The 17,264-nt window shown below is 42.2% G+C and overlaps 1 protein-coding gene across 1 annotated transcript in view; it reads right to left on the bottom strand.

The window, feature by feature from the left end:
- The window catches only part of HEATR5B (HEAT repeat containing 5B), an 88,868-nt gene extending 75,748 nt beyond the window's left edge, over positions 1-13,120 (bottom strand). Inside the window, exons 1-3 of the mRNA XM_088477431.1 lie at positions 12,984-13,120; positions 11,413-11,571; positions 2,498-2,709 (exon numbers count right to left, since the gene is read on the bottom strand). Coding sequence (XP_088333557.1) covers positions 2,498-2,709; positions 11,413-11,538 — 338 coding nt within the window. The 5' untranslated portion in view covers positions 11,539-11,571; positions 12,984-13,120. The remainder of the gene's footprint in view (positions 1-2,497; positions 2,710-11,412; positions 11,572-12,983) is intronic.
- Positions 13,121-17,264: the final 4,144 nt, after the last annotated feature.

Below are 17,264 nucleotides of genomic sequence, written 5' to 3'. Positions count from 1 at the left end.
CCCCAGGGCATCACACGAAAATGGAAAAAGAGTGACAGTGCAGTGTAAAGTATAGCTGTGTGTGAGTAATCATTAAGTGTGGAATGAGAGGTTAAAATTAGGGATGTGCAGGCTCGGATAGGTTCGAGTTTGCACGTGGAGTTCGGATTTTTCCCTCCAAAAAAACGGAACTCAGAACGAGGCAAAACGTCATCTTACATGGACGAACATCATCATTCCTTGTCTTTTGTCCAGGAATGATGATGTTCGTCCATGTAAGATGACGTTTTGCCTCGTTCTGAGTTCCGTTTTTTTGGAGGGAAAAATCCGAACTCCACGTGCAAACTCGAACCTATCCGAGCCTGCACATCCCTAGTTAAAATATATGTGAAAAAATACATGAATAATAAACAAACATAAAAGGTGATGTGAAAAGCAACTATGTGTATTAAGTGGTGATGCCCTGATGCCCTGAGGAGGCCCAGCCAGACCAGACCAGACCAGAACCCCTTAGTGTTAGGGACTGCTGGTAACAGAGAAGCCGTGACGTGGCCCAGCAGCCTCCCATGTATTTGCAAATGCATGCAACTAATATCTCTGAATTTCTATGACCATATAGTCTTCATATATTGTTGCAGGTATTATTCAGTGTGCTAAGGTACAATAGGGGGTTAAATCCCCCTCCTTTTGCTACTTAGTATGACCCCTCCCTTTCATGCACCTGATTAGTACTGCTAGATTGATTGAGCAGCTGCCATTTTTGTTTGTTTGTTATGAGTTGCATGAAGGAGCCAGCATTAGTAGGGCATGCTGGTTCTAGTAGTGCTAGTTGGAGTTCCCAGGGGTGACTCCCAGGTAAGCTGGCTCTCAATTTGGATGCATTTATGTATGTGCCTTTATCATGAGGCCTTACATTTGACAAAATGATATATGTGCCTTTATCGTGAGGCCTTATAATTGGTATATTTTACATTTGGGGTGAGCGTTTGGGCGTAGGGCCCCCGGGACTGGTCTGGCTGGGCCTCCTCAGGGCATCACCACTTAATACACATAGTTGCTTTTCACATCACCTTTTATGTTTGTTTATTATTCATGTATTTTTTCACATATATTTTAACCTCTCATTCCACACTTAATGATTACTCACACACAGCTATACTTTACACTGCACTGTCACTCTTTTTCCATTTTCGTGTGATGCCCTGGGGGGGTCCTGGGATGGACGATTTTTGGGGTGCACTGCGCCCCGAACGTGAACCCCTTAGTGTTAGGGACTGCTGGTAACAGAGAAGCCGTGACGTGGCCCAGCAGCCTCCCATGTATTTGCAAATGCATGCAACTAATATCTCTGAATTTCTATGACCATATAGTCTTCATATATTGTTGCAGGTATTATTCAGTGTGCTGAGGTACAATAGGGGGTTAAATCCCCCTCCTTTTGCTAAAAAGGGTTTGGACCCTGGAAAGAAAAGCCGCAGGAACGAAAGTGACAGGGTCGAATCTTGTACAGAATGAAGTTGTAAACCGGCCTCCAAACCCTCCAGAAGGAAGAACACTGGAATTGTTGGGTTGCTGGGTGGGGGTTTCGGGCTTACTTTTAAAGCTACAGTTTAATATAGGTGCCAACTCCATCCCCAACCTATAATCCCTTGGTCCAGTGTTCCCCAGCCTTGCTGAAAGTTTATATATGTCTGAGTGTACATTATATATACATATACACACACACACACACACACACACACACATTTCTTCTTCATAGGAGGAAACACAAATCTTTTAAATAGCATTTATATTGTGGTTTTGATGCATTTTTTTTTTTTTTTTTTTTTTTTACTAAAAGAACCAAACAAGTAACATTTAAAATTCAGATTTATATCTTCATATCTATAGCATCTCTCTTGGAGTGAACTACTGTATTACTGTAAATAGGAAGTAGGATGGTATCAAGACTTAAACCTCTCCAGAAACAAATCCTCGCTGTCAATGATCCATATACCACTGTAAAGGTAACATTTCATTCAATGTATTCTATTGTGGTTGCTCTGGAGACTGATTGACAGCCTGATTGCAGGCTGTATGCTGGGTACACACTCAATGATGTGCACCCAGCCCATGTGTTGTGCGGCAGGTCCCGGCATTGGCAAGTGCGTACACACTTGCCGATGCCGGGAGCGACGGTGAAACAGTCGGGTACACACTGCCCGATATGCCAAATCGGACAATATATCATCTAGTGTGTACCAGGCTTTAAGGCTACTACTAAAATTAATATGGCTCAGTTTCGTAGCATCTTGACAAATTGGCACTTGCTAGCAGGAAAAGTAATGCTGTATCGTCAAGAACATGATATTCCATAAGCAATGGAAAAACAATGAGCTTTGCATTGCATAATCAGAAAACACACTAGATCTATACAATATGAATTTGTAGCACAGGAAGATAAACACTGTACAATAAATTTACAGTCTTTCAATCCAAATAGTACAACAATCCTAAATAACCATGCTTTAAGACTTACAACTTGGTTGGTAGATAGGCGGCAGAGTCGTCTTTGCTCTTTATCATTTCATTGCACTTATCTAGTGTTTGAAAGACAGTGTAAGTGTCTCCTATACTATAGAGAGTGGCAAGATTCTTGGCTAGCAGTTTTCGGGTGGGTGGTCCAGGGGAGCTGCTTATGAGCCCGGTGAGCTGTTCCACAAGTTTTTTCTGGTTCTCTTTGATGTCGGTCTGTGATAGAAATGGGCAAGGTACATTATAATAGAATTATAATTCCGCTGTACGTATTCTAAAAAATGAATTTAAGTCCAATCTCTTAATAAAAAAAGGATTATAAGAAGACCAATAAGATTAGAAATCCACAAAATTAGCTAAAAAAGTGAAGGGAAATATTAAAGTGTAAACCCTTAGTAAACACGTGATGATATACAAATGTTATTTTAGTACAATAAATTTGTTAAAAAAAAAATCACTACAAGTTACCATGACGATTGTAGAAGGTCGGCAGTCAAAATTATTTTTTCTTAACTCTGCAAAAACTGGATTTCGGTACTTACCCATAAATCCCTTTCTCACATTCAATGAGGGATACTAGAGTTACAATGGGGTATAGATGGGTGATGAGAGAAGCCTGGCACTTTTATACAGTAGGTTTAAGAATTGAATTAGGCTCCTCTCCCTCTATACCCCACTGTCCTGAGGGCCTGATTCACTACGGATCGCAATACTGCGTACGCATGCACTTCAACTGCGATAGCATGCTAATCCACTGTGATCGCAATGTAAACTCAGCACAACATAAGGACGCCCACTTTACTTTACACAAATCCGCAATGCTTAGAAGAATAGTGAAACCATCGGTACAATAGAGTACCATCACAGCCTCACACACACTTGCACAAGCCCGTGCCCTACTCAGAGATTGTCAACGACCACGCACACTATGAGACCTCACATGCGTATGGCATCGCAGTGGCTAATTTATGCACCCCCTGCAACGGCACTGGTACATCTGCGTCTCCCTGACCACCACCCCTCGTCACCACCCACCAAAAATGATTCCTGTCAATCACCCTGGAGCCTCTGCGATCGCAGTCCCAATCGCAATAGCTAGTACGCACCGATTGCGTGTGTATTAGCAACTGCGATCCTTGCTGAATCAAGCCCTCAATTAATATTGGCCAAATCCGAGTAGAGACGGAAATCAGAGAGAATGAGAGACAGAGAGAGAGAGAGAGAGCGACTGAGGGGAATTTAATTAGTCGAGAGTTTTCAAAAGGCGAAAAACTTTCACTTCTCCTTATAATTCGCTCACTTCGCCTTCGCACACTCACCCGAGATACGCGGAATTCAATTAGAAATGCGAATTTGCACTACTCGCAGTGAGAGTGTATGAATTTTGTCCAAAACGTGGACAGCAAAAATAGCAAGAAAAAGTGGGGAGATCTTCCTGGATCCAAAAAAAAAGTGTGTGTGCTGAAACAGATCTAGGCGGAGCCCAACCATTGGCTACGTAAGCCTGACGGATGACAAGACGGATCCACCTGGAAATGGTCTGCTTGGAAACAGACCAGCTCAGGTTATGGTTCATTGGAAGGGCACGAACTAAATACAAATACTCGGAAGAGGTGTCATCTGATGAAAGAACCGGGACCACAATAGGTTGATTGATGTGGAAGGACAAAACAACCTTAGGCAAAAAGGTCACCTTCGTACGGAGTTCGGCCCGGTCATCAGGAAAAACAAGATAGGGAGAATGGCGCGACAGAGCCCCAAGTTCAGACACTGTCTGAGTGGAAGCAAGGGCCAAGAGCAAAACTGTTTTCCATGATAAATGTTTGAGAACCACATCTTCGAGAGGCTCAAACACGTCAGATTGCAAAAACTGTAAAACAAGGTTAAGATCCCATGGGGCTGCAGGAGGAACAAATGGCGGCTGAACTTGAAGGATCCCCTCCAGAAAAGTCTAGAGATCCGAAAACAAAGCCAACTGGTGCTGGAAAAGATGGATAAGGTGGAAACTTGCATCTTTAAAGGGCCCAGACGAAGGCCTGCATCGACCCCAACCTGAAGGAACAGGAAGGGTCAGGAAAGACGGAAGAAGGTTGTCAGAAAACTACAGTGCTCACTCCAAGAGACATAAGATCGCCAGATGAGATGGTAACCGGCTTTCTAGCCCGAAGCATAGTGGGAATCACTTCTTCCGAAATACCCTTCTGCATCAGAATCTAGGCTTCAACAACCATGCCATTAAACAAAGCCGCTGTAATGAAGGGACCTTGTTGTGACGGCAATGGCCAAGGGTTATCAGCGAAAAGCTGAAGAAGATCCGACTACCAAGCCAGTCAAGACCAATCCAGGGCCACCAGTATTAAAAGCTGTTGTCTCGCGCTTGATGCCCCCAGATCTCACGTCCTGGAACAATACTTTGGAAGCTGGTGATTGTGCCAAGACATGAGATCTATTTCTGGTCTGACCCAATACTGAACCAGCTTTTGGAACACTTCTGGATGAAGTCCCAGTTCTTTACCCTGGAGATGAACACAACTGAAATGGCTGGAACGTGCCTTTCCGCTGACTGTGGGATGCAGGCAGAATCCTGCATGACTAGACGGCTTTGCGTTCCCCCTTGGCGATTTATGTACACCATGGCCGTGGCATTGTATGATTGGGCTCAAAACGGTTTTCCCTTTACAATATGAGACACCGCTGATAGCATGTGAAAATTGCTCTGAGTTCTAGAACATTGATCGGTAGAAGGGCCTACGTCTACTGGAACAGTAGATCCAACTGAAAAGGTCTGGAAATAAATCTGCCAAATTAAATTGCCTCGAAGGAGCCTACCATTCTGCCCAGTAATTGGATGCATAAATGAACCGACACAACCTCTTTTTGAGCACCAACTGAACCATGGCCTGCATCTTGTCTGGAGGAAGAAAAATTCTTTCCAGGGAAGTGACAAAGATCATGCCCAGGAACAGAAGGTGCTGAGACGGTACTAGATTGGACTTTTTGAAATTTACAATCTATCCGTGGGTAATGAGAACACAATGTGTCAAGGTCACATGATTCCTCAGTGCAACAGTCGATAGTGCCTTGATTAGGAAGTCGTCCAGGTATGGTAAAATGGCCACGCCTAGAGGTAGAAGGTGAGCAATTATAACCTTCCTTATCTTCATAAATACACGGGGTGGTGATGAAAGGCCGAAAGGACAAGTCTGAAATTGGAAATGAGAGTGCAGTAACGGCAAAACTGAGGAATGCTTGATGAGGTTCCCAAATCGGAATGTGCAAGTAAGCATCCTGAATATCCAAGGACACCAGAAACTCTCCAGCTTCCATGTCTGGTATCACAGAGTGTAAGTATTACATCTTAAACCGGTGAAACATTAAATGAACATTTAAGGATTTGAGATTCAAAATAGTATGCAGAACCACCACCCCCTAGCCCCTCAAGCTGGCATCCGTGGTTGCAAGAACCCAATCCCAGATCATAAAAATAAATGAGAAAAAAAAATAAAGGCTGATAGCAGCCCAAAATAAGCACCCGGCTCCTTCGGGCACATAATCTAAACTGAGGCCAGTGGGGTATAGCGAGGTATGTGCCAGCTTAAACTCTTAAGAATATTAAAGTGCCAGGCTCCACTCATCACCCGACTATACCCCAGTGTAACTCCAGTGGATGAAGTAGAAAAGGATATGAGCTATATTATATAGCACGTTAAACCAAGCACTGTAAAGTGTTGTGAAATTACTTTTATGGCAGCATGGATGGTGTAGTTGTTAGCATTATTCTCACAGAACTGAGGTCTTGTGTTTGTGTAGAGTTTGTATATTCTCTCCTGCTTGCGTGGGTTTCCTTCCATACTGCAAAAATTAAATATACTGGTAGGTTTGGTTCCCAATAAAAAAAAAATAGTGTGTATGTGTGCATGTGGTAGGAAACAGATTGTAAGCTCCGCTGGGACAGGGGCGGATGTGAATGGCCAAATAGTCTCTGTAACCTCTGAGGAATATATGCAGGTTATATAAATAACTGGTAATAAATAGTAAATATTATAATCATCAGCATTTTTTTATAGGGCACCACAAAAGTTCTGCAGAATCGTACAGAGCAATAATACAAAACAGGGTAAACAAAGTAACATGACATGGACAACATAAATATGTATACATATCACGCTCACTATACACACACTGCCATGTGGCAGGAGGTAAAGGGAAAACGCATACAATTTATACATTCGGTAACAGACATATTAGGCTTCTGGCCAGGGCCATCCATATAGAGTGTATGGCTACATCTACTGCTAATCTGAAAGCTAGGTGTGTGTATTAAAACACCTTTCCCCAGAAATAGCCGAGTGCTTCACAAGTATTATTTCTAAATACATAATCTCATGAGAATGATCTGAGGCTTCAGGATTGAGAGCTAAACTTTAAGGAATATTTAGGATCAGTGAGCTTCCTCAGGTAACCGGTTAAGACTGTGGAAAGTTTGTATGAAGTATGGCTATAGAATCATCTTGATGGGTTAACTTTTGGAACATGTCCAAATTCTATATTGTCAATACATGTAGGGGCAGATGTACTAAGCTCTGGAAAGTGATACATTGGAGAGTGATAAACTACCAGCCAATCAGCTCCTAACTGTCGTTTTTCAAACAGCCTGTGACATGACAGTAAGGAGCCGAGTGGCTGGTAGTTTATCACTTTCCAGAGCTTAGTACATCTCCCCAGCTATAAAAGGCATACAGTATCACATTTCTATACTTGTCATTTCAAAATAAAACGTACAAAAAAAAAAAAAAAAAAAAAAAGCAGATCACAAAGCTGATGAGGTGTTTGAAAGAATAGACTGGCTGTTATAGCATGCTTCTTAAACACTACAGGCTACACTGAGCTGGATGTCTATAACCCAACAGCCACAGCTTTGGTGAATGGTTTTCTCTCGGCTCCAGTGGATACACAAAGTTATACTAGATTAGGTTGTCCTCTATAATCCTTGATTTCAATTACACTTCAATAAGTACTTCCAAGTAAGATGGCTAAAATAAAGAAATGTTTTGACTGATGACAGGGAACATAACATGGCATTAAATTATGTTTCGGTTGTTTTCAAATATGAAGCTCTAGGATGTTCAGCATCATGCCTCCTATGGGAATTAGTATTTTAGACAACTCTCTTTGCGCACACATACTACGCAGCAAATATTTCAGTCATTACACAGAAAATATTTTAGTCATTCACATGGTTGTGGTATGTTAGGTTGATATTCATCATGTCAACGTGCATCAAATCGACATGCGAATACTGACTTGATCGAAATGCCGACATGCTTAGAATGTCTCAGTATTATTAAATTAGAAAGAGCTAAAAGAAAAAAAAATACTTTTTCGGGAGCACTATTTTCAAATAGAAATGTACAAAATGAATATGAAAGATATGATTAATATTAAAATATACCCTTTATTCTAATCTAGAATAATAGGGCAAATAGACTCAGAAGATTCGTTAGACCACCAATACGTGTGTGTGTATATATATATATATATATATATATATATATATATATATATATATACACACACACACACACACACACACACATATATATATAAACACACACACACACATATAATTTCGAAATATTACATTAAAATATTTTCAGAAGACAACAAATTGCATTATAGTAAATCTCTGCGAAAATACACACACATATACATTATATATATATATATATATATATATATATATATATAAAAAAAATATCATACAAACTCGGCCATCTTGTGCTCAAGCTTGCATAAATTTTAAACATGAAACTGGGTGCTGCCTTAAAGATGCAGGACCACACCCAGGGCTATGAGCCCAAGATGGCAGATCAAGTTCATTTATCTGAGAATCAGTGTAGGGACTGGCTAGATGGGAATGACCGTGAAGCGGTGGGCAGCTTAACAAATTATTGCAATATTTTGGAACCAACATTCCCTATGTTCAAAGGAGTTGCAGTTAGAAAAGCATGTGAGTGCCGAGTTTGTATGATATTTTTTATGTAGATGGTGTGGCCACATACCAAGGGCACCCCAGATGGTCGAGTGCCGTGGAGTGAGTGAGTGAGTGAGTGTGTGTGTGTGTGTGTGTGTGTGTGTGTGTGTGTGTAATAAGTATTGAATACATCAACATTTTTCTCAGTAAATATATTTGTAATGGGGCTATTGAACTGCCATTTTCACCAGAATGTCAGCAACAACCCATGCAATCCACACATGCACGGAAATCAAACCATAGATGACCATAAATTAAGTTGAATTATGTGTAATAATGTGAAATGACACAGGGAAAAAGTATTGAAAGGGAGGTGCAAAGAGGCATGGAAAGCCAAGACACCAGCTGAAATCTATCAGTAATCAGAAAGCAATCCTGCCCCTTGTCAGTGCAAATTAATATAAGCTGGTTCAGTACCAACTGATGGCCTATAAAATGGCGTCTCGTTACTAAAGTGTCACACAAGAAACATCTCATGATGGGTGAAAGCAAAGAGCTCTCTCAAAACCTTTGCAACCTTATTGTTGCAAAACATACTGATGGCATTGGTTACAGAAGGATTTCTAAACTTCTGAATGTTCCAGTGAGCACTGTTGGGGCCATAATCCAGATGTGGAAAGAACACAATTTCACCATAAACCGGACACGACCAGGTGCTCCTCGCAAGATTTCTGACAGAGGAGTGGAAAGAATTATCAGAAGACTTGTCCAAGACCCAAGGACCACTTGTGGAGAGCTTCAGAAAGAATTGGAATTAGCAGATACAATTGTTTCAAAGAAAATAATAAGTAATGCACTAAACCGTCATGGCCTGCATGCACGCTCACCACGCAAGACTCCATTGCTGAAGAAAAAGCATGTTGAAGCTGTTTAAAGTTTGCTGCACAACATTTGGACAAGCCTGTTAAATAGTGGGAGAATATAGTCTGGTCAGATGAGACCAAAATGTAACTCTTTGGATGATACACACCATGGGGGTCATTCAGACCCACTCGCAAGCGGCAGTACGCTCGCAAGTGGGTCGATGTTCCCCACTGCGCATGCGCACGACGGAGGGAGCTCCGTCGTGCGCATGCGCGAGACCCGGACTGCGACAGCCAAGCTGTCGCTCCGGGTCTCGCACCAAAGGGGGCATGCTGTCGATGGTGACTGACAGCACGCCCCCTTTGGTGGGCGTGCCGGGGGCATGCCTGCAAGATGGATGCGTTCCCATGGGAACGCCTACCGTCTGAAGCCGGCCCCACTGACATCACTAGTGATGTCAGTGGGAGTGATTTTGGCTCTGATAGAGCCAAAATCACTCCAGGGCTTGTGGCAGGGAGACCCTACCGCTGGGTCTCCGTCGCAAGTCCGATGGTCGCGATGGTCAAGACCATCGCGACCATCTTTTTGGACGCTCGTATATGCTGTGGGTGGGCAACCACAGCTATACGAGCGTCCAGGAGGACGCTCTATTTTAATGGAGGAGGGCCCTGATTCAGAGCGAGCGCTCTGGTCAGAGCGTCCGCCTCTGAATCAGGCCCCATGTTTGGAGGAGAAAAGGCACTGCACATCACCCCAAAAACACCATACCAACAGTGAAGTTTGGAGGTGAGAACATCATGGTGTGGGGCTGTTTTTCAGCATACAGTACCGACATACTTCATGTGATTGTAGGAAGAATGAATGGAAAAATATACCAAGACATTCTTGATAAAAATCTGCTGCCATCTATCAGGATGCTGAACATGAAACGAGGGTGGACATTTCAGCAAGACAATGATCCCAAACACACAGCCAAGGACATTCTCAATTGGATTCAGAGAAAGAAAATAAAGCTGCTAGAATGGTCCAGCCAATCACCTGACTTGAATCCAATTGAAAATCTATGGAAAGAACTAAAGATTAGAGTTCATAAAATAAAGACCCAAGGAACCTTCAAGATTTGAAGACTGTTTATGTGGAAGAATGGGCCAAAATCACACCTGAGCAATGCATGCGACTAGTTCCTACATACAGGAGGCGTCTTGAAGCTGTCATTACCAATAAAGGCTTTTGTACAAAGTATTACATTTCTGTAAGCGTGTTCAATACTTTTTCCCTGTGTCATTTCACAACTTAATTTATGGACATCTATGGTTTGATTTCTTTGCATGTGTGTATTGCATGGGTTGTTGCTGACATTTGGTGACTTACAGTACTATACAATACAGGACCAGGAACATGAATATACATTGCTACATTAGCAACCATAACACCCAGATGAGCAACAAAGCAAAGTATCCAAGTGTTAGGTGCCCTAGTGGGGAGTAAGAAGTAGATGTAAGGAGAAGCACAAGAGGGTAGAGGGCCCTGCTCGTAAGAGCTTACATTCTAAAGGGGAGGGGCAATTATTGAAGGCAATATTTCTGCTGCTATGAGTAAAACATATCACCAGTTGTTTGTGGACATGAGATTATACCTTTGGAAGGTGGCGAATATTTTTTTTTTTTTTTGCATGCCTTCAGTCTTATAACCATTGCTCCGTTTCTGATGAAGCCAGTTAGGAGCAACAAGTTGGAAGTTTTTACTGTTCATTCTAGCACCCTCCACCTGTCACAATCCATGCAATTCCTCTTTCCTGCCTGGGGTGTCACTCTCTGCTCTGGTGCTTCTAGCACACTCAGGTCTGTATCTCAGCAGTTTGTTGCATCAGTTGAGTGTGCTACAAACATCAGAGCAGAGAGTGACACCCCAGGCAGAGAGAGGAACTGCACGGGTTGTGACAGATGCAGGGTGCTAGAATGGACAATAGTATGATGCGCCTCTGTGTTCTGTACCATTAACAATGTTAAATTGTTGAATTTATGGCCAATTATGTAGGATTTATTTTGTAACTATAAAACATTGCAGAAATATACATTTACCTTGTTTGCTGCTACGAGCACTTTATCCAGAAACCGCAGCCACTCAAAAACAAAGACTGATTTCTTGGCCTCTGTAACCTGGGCCAGAGCATCTTCTTTAAGGAGTAGACTGTGAGCCAGCTCCATATCTGCGCTGATAAAAGGTTCAATGAACACGCCCTACAGGAGAAAGAACCACTTATTTAGTCATATTTTCTTAAGCTCTTCAAAATTGCCATTTTTATGTATTAGCTCCAATAGTAGTCTTATTGTAGGATAACCTACACCCTGAAATCAAGTCATCAGACATGTTGCTATAGTACAATACAGCATAACATTTTGCAGCAGAAGACCGGGAAGAATTATGAGTATTAACAATACAAAGAGGCCCATATACAACAGCATTTGAGTTGTGGCCTGAGATTTAAAGCAGCATTTTTTTCTTTAAATGCAAAACAAGGTATATAACTGAATGAAGGATCTTCATTTCTTAAGCATATATACTAGGGCCTAATATGCATGCTTAAGGAACCAGGCAATAAAAAAAGCTTTGTGGTAGAAAGTGTCATACGCATCATAAGTACCACTGGAGCAAGTAATGACATCTAATGTAAGTAATGCCAGTTTTACCTGGAATCTCTAAATCCTAGTAAGATTGCAGGCTGTAATCCACGACAAATGTATATATATTAGTAATGGATTCCCTCTCATATCTATTCGTCACTAAGGGGGAAATGGATCAAATCTTGGAGATAAAAAGTGGAGAAATGGCTCATACCAACCAGTTTCTGTCATTTGTTTCTAGCACGGTCTGCAAAATGACAGGTCATTGGTTGACATTTTCTCTCTCTCTAAGATTTCATAAATCCCTTCCCCTAAATGTGAAAAGGAAAGACCAGTGTTCTGTCTGTGAGGAATCACATTCTCCCTGTGGCTGCGTGGGTTTCTTCTGGATGCTCTGATGTCTACCCAGTCCAAAGACATAATGGGGCAATGCCTGATGTGCATGATTAAATAGTCTCTGGAAAAGATGCCAGTAGTATTTATTTTAGACTCACTGACCTCACTGCACCTGGGATTTGTAGCAGATATAAGCAAATTCTGCAAGCATGCAGCAAGCACAGAAAAACTTGTACATTGTTGGTAATGTTTGCAGTATTATATTCTGATGAACATCAGCTTCCTTATATTACTACTCTTTAACATGCATTTCCCATCTGACAATCAGGGGCCCCACAATAGGTCTCATATCACAGTTAGGGCATCTGAGACTGATCAATTACAGGACAGAAACATCATAACAAAACAGCAGATAAACAAATGACTAGTGGTCTAATGACACAGACTGCACAGCTCATTGCACTTTAAATGGACGCAACAAATGAATAATTGTATATCACAGGCAGTATTCTTTATCTGCCAGTGTGAGTGTATATGAACCTAGAATGGGTAATTTATATATACTGTATTACTCAGACCCTTGTCTCCAGCTTGTCAGTCTAGCAATGGAGACACAGCACAGCCATCCATTACAATCCTTAAAATCTGCGGCTACATAAAGAGGTGGTAATGTGTCATAGGGGGCTCATTACCTTGGCTGGAAGCAGTTAGCCCCTGGCCTGTGTGTAGATACTTCCCCCGGCTACAGCACTAGGACTGTCACACAGCTCAGCTCCTCCGCCTCCAGGAAGCCCCTCTCTCTGCGTCCTAAACCCAAACGTCACCAGGAGCAACCTCATCCATATGCGACACACTGGCGGCGAGCTTACTTGATGACGTTCCACCTCCAAGACACGTGAAAGCTGTAAAGGCCATCATAGGTACTGGCAGCGGTGGTACCAATATCTTGCTAAGACAAAGCTAGGACATTTACTACAAATGAATAAATATATTTGCAACAAAGAAGTATTAGTTTGATACCACATGTATTTATTGATATGTTACTACATGTGCGTACTATTCATACTGCAAAGATATGTCTGGCAAATTTGACAGTAACTGTAATGGCACTTATGGGGATTTTCCCATTAGAGCAATGGCGGATGCTTACTACATGATCTAATCCAGTGACCCAGTTAACTTCAGGGTGCCAGCTTTCCCAGTTTTTGCTATGGTGAGTCAGTGCTTGTTTATGCTGCAGATAAGTGACTCTAGTATAGGGGGGTCAGCATATGAACATCCATACTTCACGCGTGAAGCTCTGACTGCTTCTGTCACTGTGCATGCTCTCATGCTCTCTCTGGCACAGGGCACCAAAAAGTCTAGTTACGGCTCTGTGTGGAAATACACTTTTTTGTGAGAACGTTTCTTTTTTAGCAACTTACAGTTTTCTAATTTTATATCCTAATCCATAACAATCTTTCCAATGTATCCCTTACCAGGGATGTATCCAGAAGCTAACCACGACATAATCATTGATTGCCTAACTGAATATAGACCCTGCAAGATATATGATATAGGGGTCTATTTACTAAGCAGTGTTAGGAGACTGAGTGAAAAGTGATAAGGTACCAGCCAATCAGCTCCCAACTGCCATCTCACAGGCTGTGTTTGAAAAATGACAGTTGGGAGCTGATTGGCTGGCACCTTATCACTGACTTATCACTTTTCACTCAGTCTCCTAACACTGCTTAGTAAATAGACCCCCTAGGCTCTATACCAGTGATTCCCAACCTTGGTCCTCAAGGCACACTAATACCCCTTTTACACCGGAGCTAAAACCCGGGTTTTTGAAGGGTTAACCCGGGCAGCTCCCTGGTGTAAAAGGGCAGAGGGTTGGATCGCCGGGTCGAGTAACCCGGCAATCCAACCCAGGTAACTAGCAGGGTTTAACACGGGCGTAGCCCGTGAAACCCTGCTATGGGAACAGCGCACTCCGGGTCACGATGACCTGGAGTGCGCTGCTAGCCGGCCGATTGGTCCGGCTTCAGTGGCGCTTGGAGATGACGTCATCTCCAAGCGTCCACTTTCACTCAGCAAAAGCCGGGTCTATGCAGACCCGACTGCGGTGTGAGCGGCGCTGACTCGGGAATATCCCGAGTCAGCGCCGGCAAAATTCCGGGTCTGATCCGGATAGGAACTTTGTTCCAACTCCGGGTCAGACCCGGAATTTAGGTGGAAAAGGGGTATAACAGTCATGGTATTAGTGATATCCATGATTGTGCACAGATGGTTAAATCAATATAACTGAGGTACTAATAAGTCACTTGTGCTCAAGTATGGCTATCCTTAAAACCTGGACTGTTAGTGTGCCTTGAGGACCGTGGTTGGGAACCCCTGCTCTATACCCATTACATTTAAGAGAAAAAGAACAGGCTCTCAAAAATTAGGGGCACTCTCGAGTTTATATGTACAACTTAACTTTTAATATCATTAATAAAAGTACTGGACACACAACATGTAGTGAAGATTGTGCTGAAAAAGTGTGCAAGGTGTCACATGTACCACAGCAGAAGGCATGGACATGTGTGAAAGCGGCAAAATTTGTTACACATATATAAGCATCATACATGACAACACAATTGTAAACATTATTAAAATACACCAGGATTAAATCGGGAGACTGTCCTCCAAGTAAACTGCTCTGATTGTTATCAGATGCAATGTTGCTGCAAATATTTGAATAAAGCAATTATTACCACTGTATAGTCTCTTTTTATATAGATATAAAGTAGAATGGTGTTAGCTGCGTTCCGGATTCTGCTCCCTATTATCTGTCAATTAAGACAGTGAACAGTAGAGAGATCGGTGCTAGACACCATTCATTGAGAGTTTCCCACTCCTATCAATTCTGCTGTCAGCTGTTATGCCTTTCAGGTGTTGAACAACTGATGAGAGAGATTATACTCCGATCAGAAAGGGATAAAATTCTCAAGAGTGGTGAGAATTTTTGAGAGCCTATTCTTCCTTTCTGTCTCTTAAATATACAGCTAGTTGCTCTTGGGGAGCACCACCACCACTATTTGAATTACTTTAATTAGGATTTTTCTATTGATATGTATATTGGGACTTGAGGTTACAAAGAGTTGGTGCAGAAATCAAAAAGACCCCCTTACTTTCTATATCCAGTACACCATGTTTCCATACATAGTTGACCAGTGAAGTGGAACTGCTCCCACACTCCTGAGATGGCAAACATAAATCTGTCCAGTAGTTATCATGGGTTTTGCCGCTTTACGCGACTAATCCCGGTACATTTGGGCGTCCTCATTGGCAAAACATTTTAATTAATTTCCCGTTGGGCGCCCAAAAACAATTGAATTCCCCCCTGTGTGGTATAGATTGAATATGCTGCTAGGCATATGATTTAACTAATGATTTTATTTTAAAAAATATGCCCTTGTACACTGCATTAACCAGCTGCTCAACATGAAAATCTTCACTGTTTACAGATTCAAAGGAAAGTTTACATGAAGAATATCTTCAAGGGTGTGATTATGCTAGAACTGGCTGGTGTTGTTGGTGTATACATGCTTTACCACAAAATTGATTCAAGCCAAGGTTAGTCTCTTTACTGGTCCACACAATGTACAAACCAATTAGTTTATTGTGTGATGGATTAGACATTTACACAGTGTATTGGGTTTACAAATACAACATTTACGAATATAACACAGTTATAATTACTGCAATAGTAGATGTTTGTTTTGGGATTGATTTTTGTACTCTAACAGTATCATCAGGCCAACGTTTTAGAACACCACAATTGTTTGGCATGTATAATGGTGATTTAGTAGTGGAAGTGCTTTGGTATGAAAGGAAAAGTGTTCCCCATTCTAATGGTTAAGCTAATTGAAAGGCATATGATTCTAAAACACCAGTCTGACGTTGCACTAAAATTCAAATTCATGTTTAGTTTATGAGACTTAGGGCCGTATTCAATTAGCCGCAATAAGTCAGAATCTGCAAAAAAATATCGCCGATTGCGACTTTTCGCCAATGTGTCAGTTTCCTCCATATTCAATTCCAAGGAGTTTCCCCGGCGCGAAAACGCAATTCAATGTAATAGGTGAAATAGATTCGCTATGAATAGGTGTCGAAAAAAAAGTGCAGAATTGCGGTTTTGCGGTGCAAAGGTGGGGAAATCGCCCTGCACCCATGGGACAGCCCCACAAAGGTTAACTGCGTTAAAAAAAAAATGACTTTGAAAAAGGGGGTGAAAAGTTCAAAGTTGGGGTACAAACTTAGAAACTAGCGAAATCAGCTATTGGGGGGTCTGCAAGTATGGGGGAGGTGTTTTTTTGATTGCAGGTGCATGCTGAAGGTGCGTTTTTCACGGGTGTTTTTACTTTTTAACCATGCTTGCACCCATTTTCATGTATCCCAAATTTGATGGGACTAGTTATTTTCTCCCAAAAAAACTGCTAAATGCTATTTTTCGCCACTTGTGCAAAGACACTGTATAGAGACAATTGAAAGCACTTAAGTACCCCAAATAGCTCCAGAGGGGCTAATCGGGGACACATATAGTGATCCCCAATGTTAGTGCATCTTTTGGGGGGTGTCAGGTTGGTTTCCCAAAAACTGACAGCGCTTTTCGCATGTTTGTGTTTCGTCGGGTCGCGTCTTTTGGAATTGAATACGGCGAATAGCAGGGGCGCGCACAATAAGTTTCCATGGCTAAAACACGCGAAGTAGGCGAAAAGTGCGGCATGCGAAAAGTACGGGACTTTTCGCCTGGAATTGAATATGCCCCTTAGCAGGAAATTTATCAAGCAGTAATTTTAAAATTTTGCTGCCCATTTTTTCACGAGGCCAGCGCATCGGGGGTTAATGCAGGACAGGGGAGGTAGGCTCTCCCCCAGCAGCCCCTCCCCCAGCCCATACGGCGATTCCTCGTTAAGAGCTTTCCTGATCCTGGGCTGCTGCTCCTC

This window comes from Taudactylus pleione, unplaced genomic scaffold (genome assembly GCF_031769625.1).
Source record: "Taudactylus pleione unplaced genomic scaffold, aTauple2 ptg000201l, whole genome shotgun sequence".
Classification (NCBI taxonomy): Eukaryota; Metazoa; Chordata; class Amphibia; order Anura; family Myobatrachidae; genus Taudactylus; species Taudactylus pleione.
Note: the sequence above shows the minus strand (reverse complement) of the source record. Positions and strands in the feature narration are given on the sequence as shown.